At 30.7% G+C, this 10,403-nt stretch overlaps 2 protein-coding genes across 2 annotated transcripts in view; one reads left to right on the top strand and one right to left on the bottom strand.

Annotated features, from left to right (window-relative positions):
- The window catches only part of MCPH1 (Microcephalin), a 64,289-nt gene that overhangs the window by 40,878 nt on the left and 13,008 nt on the right, over positions 1–10,403 (bottom strand). The window lies entirely within an intron of this gene.
- On the top strand, positions 1,802–8,420 carry Zip48C (Zinc/iron regulated transporter-related protein 48C). Its single transcript, XM_067775146.1, has 2 exons — positions 1,802–2,239; positions 2,405–8,420. The coding sequence occupies exon 2, from the start codon at positions 2,589–2,591 to the stop codon at positions 3,642–3,644; it is 1,056 nt and encodes a 351-aa protein (XP_067631247.1). The 5' UTR covers positions 1,802–2,239; positions 2,405–2,588; the 3' UTR covers positions 3,645–8,420.

Below are 10,403 nucleotides of genomic sequence, written 5' to 3'. Positions count from 1 at the left end.
AACTATATATTTTCTTCGAAAATTTTTAAATTTTTTTTTACATTCGGAGCTGCTTTGCACATGATTTGAATGAAGTGTAGTGCTGTATTTTACAAAAATGTACCAAATATGTCAATGTAGTACCAACGTACTTTCGGGAAGCGAAATGTACCAAAAAAGTACAAATTTATCAATGTTCCACATCACCAAGTGCTGCTACTGCCACCAGTGTTGCCATTTTGGCGCTTTTGGAGCCAGATCTAGCCCTTTTTTTGCGTTTAGCTCCAAAATTCCGGTTTAGCCCCTAGCTCTTTTTTTGGCCCTCTTTAAAATGTTTGCCCCTTTTTGCCTCCACATACATTTCGGCAATACGTATTGTGAAATTTGTAATGTGTTTTATGTGTGTCGAAGTTTTGTTTTATTTGTTTCGTTATGTATGACGTGGCAACTTGGTACTCACTGATAACAAAAACTTCAGTCGATAAACTGTGTCAAGAGGTTGTATATTTGCTTTCCAGCTAGTGCAACAGCATATTGTCACCTTCTAAGAGTTTCGACTCTTTAACTTCAGATTATAATAAATTTTTGTATCCCGCTCTTTATTTTCATTATACCTTTGAAGAATATATACGATTTAAAAAAGAAGATAAACGTATAGACGAATTCATTGAAAGAAAGATACGTAATATATGTCGCGACTTCATAATTAAATTAATAGAGCAATTAAGGCAACGCTTGCAGCACAATATAGAAACGCTTAGCAAAATAGATTTCTTTTCGGTTGAAAACACATTGAGAATGGAAAAACCTCAAAGGTTTTCATATTTCACAAATGAAAAAAAAAACAAGTATAGTACTGGTGAAATAACGAGATTACAAGTGCAGTGGAAAAATATCTATCTCCAAAATTGGAAAAATGTGACTTCAACGTTAAGTTTTTGGTTTGATGTTAAACAGTATAATTCCAAAAGCTTGTCGATTTTGTGCTGTCACTAAGTATTGCTGAAGTTGCAAGAACGTTTTCAAACATGAGTTTGATAAAAGTAAACACAGAAACAAAATGAATTTAGTTATGTGGATTTCGCTTCTGACAATAAGAAGTATTCTTAAACGGCTGAATAAATGCTGTCATGACTTTGAAATAAACAACGATCTCTTAAAATTAATGAACACAAAAAATATTTATGAATGTGGCAATAATAATAATTCATCTTCTGAGGACGAAATCATAGATTTTGAAGTCTAAGGCCCTTCAAACATATCTCGTCCCAACATAAACTTGAGTATCGCACACGTGTATTTTAATGGTGATTCGTCCACCCGGAGTACGTTAAAAAATTAATAAAAAAAATTGGAAAAAATTTAAATTAATGGCCAACATTTTGGCAAGTCGTATTTTTGGCGAACCTATAGCCGTGCCGTCATTGTAGTAGTGTGAAAAATACTTCTTACTTTTTAACAATACCATACCTCCAAATGGCAAACAAAAGGTAAAAAAAAACGTATTTTTGTTATTAAAAAATATAAAATGAACTATAAAAACAGTATTACTTATGTACTTCTCTTGAACCTTATTTTTTTTTTTTTTAGTTTAGTTTGATTTGAAATAAATGCGAAAACTTACAGTGAAAAATATACATACATATACTTTTAGCTCTTTTTGCAACGGGTTTTGGATTTTCTTGAAGAAATTTAGCTCTTTCTAGCCCTTTTTTTATATTCTAGCCCCAAAGAAATTTTTTTCTGGCAACACTGGCTGCTACTGCCACCACCATTCATAACGAATGTAGAAGCAAAAATAGATAAAAGCGGTAAGAGAACCAGAGCAGACTTTTCTGAAATTTGACAACTGCCAGCGCGCTCTCAACATTTGTTGTATTCAATTACTGTCGCTTGACGAAGTTGGAGTGAGTAATAAATAAAATGGGGCAACGTACAACAGCAAATCACTAAAGATATTACAGTGTTTATTTTTTGTTTATATTCAATACGAAATGAGTTAATTGATTTCACAGATAGCAAGCGAAGAAGACGGAAAAGATACAAAAAAAAAAAAAAAAATTGGACAACAAAAACAGCTACAATTCTTGACAAGTCTGAAACTAAATACGCTAATTATATTATTAATTCAATGAAAAGTACAAAGACAATCTGGTGATTTCCCAAATCTACTGGTTGCGGCTGTATACACTTTTGAAGGCTGTAATAAAAGCAAACGTTTGGAACGTGGCATTCGCAATAAACATATAAATTAAGCAAGGTAAAAATTCAAGTGTGGAAGTTACATATTCTAACTTTCAATACTGAGCATGTAGATATTAATGCTGCTTAATTCTGAATATTTGCTAATCATGCATTTACTAAATAAATTAAAAGTATGAGTGATTGTGCTTTGTAATAAGGAAAAAACTTTGCTAATTTACAGATAAGCAGTCAGCAGCAAAGTAACAGCGGCGCTGATCAGTACAAAAAGTTAAGCTCAAGCTAGCAAACACGTCAAGCGGCATATTTAGTTTTGTTTTCGTATTTGATGACATAGCTGGAGTGACCACGTCAAAGCTGAGATAGTCAAAGACTATAACTTGCAGCATTAAGCATATACGAGTACAATGATTGCTGGCTATGGCCCAGTCATGCAAGCCCTTTTGGGCACACTTTTTACGTGGGCATTAACAGCTGCGGGTGCTGCTTGTGTTATATTTTTGCGCGGAAATCAACGCAAATCGCTCGACGCTGCTTTAGGTTTTGCTGCTGGTGTTATGATTGCTGCATCATTTTGGTCATTATTAAATCCAGCAATTGAAATGGCTGAAAATTCACATTTATATGGTGTTTATTCTTTTATGCCGGTAGCAGGTGGATTTCTATTGGGCGCCATTTTCGTTTATGGTTGTGATCGATTGATGTCATATCTTGGCTTGAATAGCACCAACATGATGATCTCAATGACACAAAGCAACAAAGATAAAGCAGATATAGCTATTGATGATATACGACGCAATAGTGAAAATCAAAATCAAGGTGTGCTCGATCGTAAAGTAACAAGGAGTATGGATAGCTTTTCAGATTGCTTAAGCACACAACATGGTAGCGCTGAACCACGAAGACGCAAGAACCATAGCACTCACGAAATGGAAGCACAACGTGTGTATACAACAACAACACAAGCGGCAGAACAACGTGATATTGAAAATGCTGTAGCACAATGGAAACGTATTATGCTATTGGTAGTGGCGATTACAGTGCATAATATACCTGAGGGTCTCGCTGTGGGCGTAAGTTTTGGTGCTATAGGCAGCACGGAATCATCAACATTTGAGGCAGCGCGTAATCTTGCTATTGGTATTGGTATACAAAATTTCCCCGAAGGTTTAGCAGTTAGTTTGCCATTACATGCTGCTGGTTTTAGTGTGCCACGCGCTTTATGGTATGGCCAATTGTCTGGTATGGTGGAACCGATTTTTGGCATATTGGGTGCTGTGGCTGTGACATTAGCTAATCTTATATTACCATATGCATTGTCGTTTGCTGCAGGTGCTATGATTTATATTGTTGCTGACGATATATTACCGGAGGCGCATGCAAGTGGTAATGGTACGATATCAACATGGGGCACGGTAGCTGGTTTCCTTATAATGATGTGCCTTGAAGTGACTCTATCTTGATGTAGTAGTAATACTAACAACAACGACAAAAATGACTGCCGTCGTTATAAATTGTTACGCTTTATTGTTCAAAATAACAATAAAAACAGGTACAAGAGCTACAAAATAATGCAGACAGCAGGAAGCTACATAAAAGTGTAACAATCGTTTCGACACAAGCCACCAATGATTTAGACATTTAAACATGCATTCATTTGTTTGTAGATTGTTTTTTTAATGTGACTCATTTTTCAAATTTAGATTTAGATTTTTAAACGTTTAACTATGTTGTAAATGTATGCATGAATTGAGTGTATATAAATGTTAATTGCGTTAAATATTTCAGTATATATGCAAATAATAGTGGTGTTCGACTTATTAGAAACGCTTGGAGTTCAACTTAATGACTTGTTTTCAATTAATTACACTAAATAATTGTGCGAAGCTAACGAAAATTTAAAGAATAAAAAAACGGAATTTTTAAAATAACGTTTCTTTTATTCTTAAATAAATAGTAAAAAAAAACTTTAAATTTATAACTAATGCGTTACAAAATTGCGTACTCGAAACTGTAAAATAAACTAGCAGTCGCGCGCTTCACAAAAAATTTCGAAATGATTTCGAATCCATATCATACGATTTGTCTATTGCTGTTCGAGTAACCGTGTTGGATTTTTTCAATTACATTCCATTCTCTTGTGTAAGGTTACTCGAATTGAAATCGAAAAATTTTATCGATTTGAGATTGTTATCGAACTTCTAAAATTTTTCCAAAGCCTAAAAACTGAACAGAGCTGTACATTTTTTTATTTATGCTTATTGTATCACAAAAATAGCAAGAACTCCTTTTCAAATTGTTTCCAAAATTGTTTATCACTTTCTTTATAACATGTTTTACAACAAGTTTCTTACTAAAAGTGTATGACGGAATTCTTAAACCCACTGGAAACTATCACTGCAAAATGTCAAAATTAAATAAACTATGTTTAAAAAAAAAAAAAAATAAATTTAACCAGTTTTTAAATTTTCGAAGTCCGTAAAAAAATTTATATTTTACTGAAGTGAGTTAAAAATCTTAATTTTATAAGCAACTCTATAAAAAAAGTATAAACCAATTTATATATGTAAGTATTTTGAATTTTCGAGAGTGGTAATAATTTTATTTAAACAATTTTTGAACACTTTAGCTCTGACATGTCTATTATGGTTTTGGACGAATGTCCTTCAAGGAAGCGCCAAATAAATTGCTACCGAACAGTTGAGAATTTAAGTTTTAAAATATAAATGAGAATGGTAATAGTTCTTTTATACACAGCTCCTCTTTTTATTTATTTTGACAATAAATTGAGAAATAAATAAATTCCAAAACTGGAGAATAAATCTAAAAAAAATTCAAAAGCTTTACTTACATTTTTTGTATTTGTTCAATAACCTTCATGAAAATTTCAAAATGTTTACTAGTACGGAATTTTATGCAAATTTTATCACTTTCTTTAATTTATTTTACTTACTTTAAAAACTTTAATAATTTTAATAACGAAAACTATACAAAAAAGTTTGGAAAACACTATCGAAAAAAGTTCAAATATCGAAGTGACTAAAAACTTTCATAAAAATTTCGAAATCTTAATTTAGATTTTTCATAATTATTTAGAAATTATTACGAGTGCGCAATTAGAGTCTCAAAACACTAAAATTAATTTTATCAATTCCTTTCTTTCTTTTATTTATTTAAGAAAAACTTGAATGAATTCTATATCTTAAATTTTGAAAATGTTTTCGAAAAAATTCGAAAATTTGTTTAAAGATGTTCATATAAATTTCGAAAAATTTGCTAAGATTTTTCATAATTATTTTAAAATCTGCATGACAATTTGGAAAATTATTTATTTGGATACTAACAATTTGAAGTCTCCCAAAATTCTAAGTACGTTAACAATTGTTATTTTCTTTTTTCATTTAGTATTTTCTTTGATTAAAGAAAAATCAAGAATGGATTTCATAACTAACTTCAGAAAAAAAATTCGAAAAATTTAAATTTGCAATTCAAAACTTATTAACAAGTTTTATCAATACTTTTTATTAAAAATAAATTGAAAAGCGCTTTCGAAAAAAATCGATAATTCTAAGTGTTTAAAAACATTTATGGAAATCTCAAATCCTCGATTTACAACAACAACTAATATGCATGTTTAGTTATTACAACAATAACGATAAGTGACGATTATTTCAACAAATAAAGAATTGAACAAGAACTTGCACTCACATCGCGTTTCTAATTACATGGTCAACACTTTACTCATGTAACCGTCTTTATGTCTGTACGGCTGGCCGAAAAATACTTATAAAAATATTTGCCCATTCTAAATGGAGTTTTAATTGTACACTTTATGTGTTACTAAGCATATTTTTTTATTTTAAAGAAAAATTTTGTAAATTTGTTGTGTTATTGAACAAAGCGTAAATGGAAGCATTTTTGTTTAGTACTAATATTTTTTTTTTTAATTTTCAATGCCTTGCCTCCTTAAGACATACAACTGAGTATTACTTATGGAAATAAACAGCCTGAAATTACCTATTTGAGTTATTCCATGTCAAATCAACTTATTTCGATTTGAATGAGTTTTGAGCAGAACTTTTTTCATAATGTGTAAAAAAGTGTTGTTAAGTAAAAAAAAAAAATTTAAACTAATAAAAAGAGTTTTTAGAAAACTATGCAAAATGCACAATATCTATATTTTTGTTTTTGGCAGATGACAATCAGTTTACGATGATTTATAACGAAGGCTATCACAGCTGCAGACCTGTATAATAAAGTTATTTTAATCAAAAAACAAAAATATTTGTATTTTTGATTTTTAATAATTTCAAAGTTATGTGTTTAAAAAAAATTATGTTGGTGATATTAAAATTGATATTCTGAGTTGGAATATTTTTCTGATAAGGAATTAAAAAAGAAAACTCAGACATCAAAAAATCAAAAAAAAAAAATTTATTTCCGGATTTTATTTTCTCAATATTATTCGTTTGAAAATATCTTGAGGTATTTGTAACCTTAAAAAAATTTTTTAATGTTTAAAAATCCTTAAAACAGTAAATAGTAGGATATATTTGTATGTACATATATATGAGTTTTTTTTTATAAATCACACTATTTCTATTGTGATTAAACATTTTAGTCAAAACCTCAAACCTAATGTGGTTTTTTTAACCACAATAGTTTAATTTTTACACCAAATTTCGTTTGATCTTATTTACCTGAAATTGTTTTTTACATTCGTTAATTTTAGAAAAAACTTTTTGATAACTTATTGCAAAGTTTTCGTTAATAAATCGATAACCTTCTGGTAACATACCGGTAACTATTCGATAAATAAGTGATAGATTCTCGATAACAAACCCATTACTTATCGATAGTAAATCGGTAACTTTTCGGTAATCGATAACTCGTCGTTAAAAATCCCTAACTCTCTTACTTTTTCCTTTTCTTTCGTTGCCTTGCCTTGGTCAAAGACGTTAGAGTATAAAGATGATATATGCGCGAACTTTAGTGCAAAGCAGCGGAGCGTGACAAAATTCTAGTAGGAAACTTCCACCACACCATAAATTTTAACACAATTTTTAACATGATTTAAGCACACAAAATACTCTGATTGGAGTTTTAGAGAGTAAAAATTAAAATAAACAGATTAGCTGAATAAAAGATGTATAAATAATTGTTAAATAATAATGAATACAGACAGTGATAGTTTAACACATTCTGCTGTGGTGAGTGGTGAAAGTTTTTGGTGAAGGTTTTCTCACACTTTATTTCGCGCATGGCGATAACCATAACAATCGTTGTCATCATGCTAATAATTATCGAAATTTTTACTATACTGCTTCTTTTTCTCTTTCTTTTCTTCTTGACACCTTTTTTGGCTTTACTTCTAAACAAAGTGTGTTACACGTGAAAACAAAACGTGAAATTCAAGGTTTCAAACTTGTACTTTGTCAGACAAGGCGAATGTTATCCCAACAGCTGATTGCTTCTTCTTGATTATTTTTCATACAACGCCTTGTACAACAATATGTCAGTTAATCGAAATCAAAGAATAATTTCTTTTGACTTGACATACTTCTTGCACAGCGATTTGTTTGAATTGGCTTTGACATCACCTGGTATGGATTCGCGTTGTTTGTCAGACAAAAAATGTTTAGAACACAAAGGATGATGAATATTTCAACAAACTCTCCAATTTAGAATATTTTCGAAATTGTTTACATATTGGTTATGTAATTCACTGAGGTTTTTTTATATTATCCTTAAATAAATAACAAAGCGTAGTAACTAATAAAATTTCTTAATAATTTGTGCCGCGATTTTCGTTTTAAAGTAGTATGTATGCCTATCTGCACAAAAGGCAAAGCTTTTTATTTTTTTTAATATGTACTTATTTTTTAATTGAAATTCATTCAAATTCAATCAAACTAAGAATCATAGGTAAACCTTAAATGATTTAACATGGAATGGCTCATTTGTATTTTTAAATGAATTTGATTTTAGAAATCTTTTGCTATTTGTTTAACATAATATGTTGCGACTATTAAAACGATTTATACTTTATGGCATTACAATGTTACTTAAGTACTTGTTTTATCTCATGATTTTAAGTGCTGTTCAATAGCAGCAATAAAATTTAATTAGCTTTTAAGTATTTATAATGCTTTTAAATGTGCAAATAAGAATAAAATTATTAAAAAAATTTAAAGTCACGATTTGATAAAAATAAAAAAAGTACAAAAATTATAATAAAATAGTATTTTTATTTAAGTGTAGGTTGAATATTTTTTCAAAAATATTTATCTGTTTATAACTTGTGAAAACCCGTTGTACGCAATGAAATATGGTTGTAAACAGTTTCATCAGGTAGCCAAAAAAAATAAAAATAAAAAAAATTCAAGTCAACCAGCCAAGTAACATAATCAATCAACAAGCCATGTTCATCTTGCTATCTACGCAACTACCGCTAACACAACAATAAAAATTTGATGTGAAAGATAACTTAATTAAATTCTGATAAGTTTAAAATGTTTCGAGATAATTTGTGATGAATATATACATTGGTGATAAAAGCTTCTTCTTGCTCTGGTTACGTGCATTTGAATTAACTCTGAGCAAAATAAAAAAATAACAAGTAAGGAAGGCTAAGTTCGGTTGTAACCGAACATTACATATTCAGCTGAGAGTTTGGCGACAAAATTAGAGAAAATAACCATGTATGAAAATGAACTTAGGGTAACCTTGGAAAGTGTTTGTATGACATGGTTATCAAATGGAAGGTATTAAAGAGTATTTTAAAAGGGAGTGGGCCATAGTTCTATAGGTGGACGCCTTTTCGAGGGAGTGTCCCTTAGTTGTATATGTGAAGGCGTTTTCGAGATATCGGACCAGGGTGACCCAGAACATCATCTGTCGGGTACCGCTAATTTATATACATATATACTAGCAGACCCGTCAGACGTTGTTCTGCCCTAAATTTGGTCTATCTACATAAATTTTAATAAGCTTTTTCCGTCTAACTCTGCTAACAGCTTCCATTTGATACCCATATTGTAGAAACATATTTCAGGATTACCCAGGTCCACGTTTTGATCTCAAGACCCTAGCCAGAAAGGGATAAAAATTATCCTATGTCTGTCTCCTAGTTCTAAGCTACCCCTCCACCAATTTTCAGTCAAATAAGTTCATCCGTTCCTTCCTCTTCAATCAGTCTTTATCTATTAAAAAAAGCGCATCAAAATCCGTTGCGTATTTTTAAAGGTTTAAGCATTCAAAGGGACATAGGGACAGAAAAGCGACTTTGTCTTATACTATGTAGTGATGTACATTCATACATACCTACAAACCTACGCCCGAAGTTAAATAACGCAGCGAATGCTATATATGTACGTATGTTTTAAACAATTTGGCTGATATAAGAAAGGAATCAAGTATTTTTTTTTGATGCAGATCGAAGGGAAATATTTCAAAGTTTTACTGAAAAGTAGAATTTTTTAAATCCATCCATCCGTTTATGAGTTAAAGCTGTGTAAACAAAAATTTTATGATTTTTTACTACATTTTGGCAATTTGCCACGCCCCTATAATATATATCTTCAAATTATATTAACTGTACCATCTCACGTAGCTAATCTTTCAAATGCAAAAAACCGTTTTAAAATCGGAGCATTCTATGTGAAGTTATGTGCATACATGGCATTTAGCGACTTTATTTTATAAGATTTATAGATAGATAGATAGATAGATAGATATAGATGCAACAAACAGTATTCCTGGCAAGATTCCAAGGGCTTTTGATTTCGCCCTGCAGAACTTTTTCATTTTCTTCTACTTAATATGGTAGATGTCACACGCATTTTACAAATTTTTTTTTAAGTTATATTTTGCGTCAAAAAACCGATCCAATCACCATGTTTCATTCCTTTTTTCGTATTTGGTATAGAATTATGGCATTTTTTTTCATTTTTCGAAATTTTCGATATCGAAAAAGTGGGCGTGGTCATAGTCGGATTTCGCCCATTTTCAATACAAAGATAAAGTGAGTTCAGATAAGAACGTGAACTAAGTTTAGTTAAGATATATCGATTTTTGGTCAAATTATCGTGTTAAAGGCCAAGCGGAAGGACAGACGGTCGACTGTGTATAAAAACTGGGCGTGGCTTCAACTGATTTTGCCCATTTGCACAGAAAACAGTCATCATCATAGAATCTATGCCTCTACCAAATTTCACAAGGAT

This window comes from Eurosta solidaginis, chromosome 3, assembly GCF_040869045.1.
Source record: "Eurosta solidaginis isolate ZX-2024a chromosome 3, ASM4086904v1, whole genome shotgun sequence".
In the NCBI taxonomy this organism is placed as follows: Eukaryota; Metazoa; Arthropoda; class Insecta; order Diptera; family Tephritidae; genus Eurosta; species Eurosta solidaginis.
The sequence above is the reverse complement of the archived record's forward strand: the minus strand, read 5'-3'. Positions and strand labels throughout refer to the sequence as shown.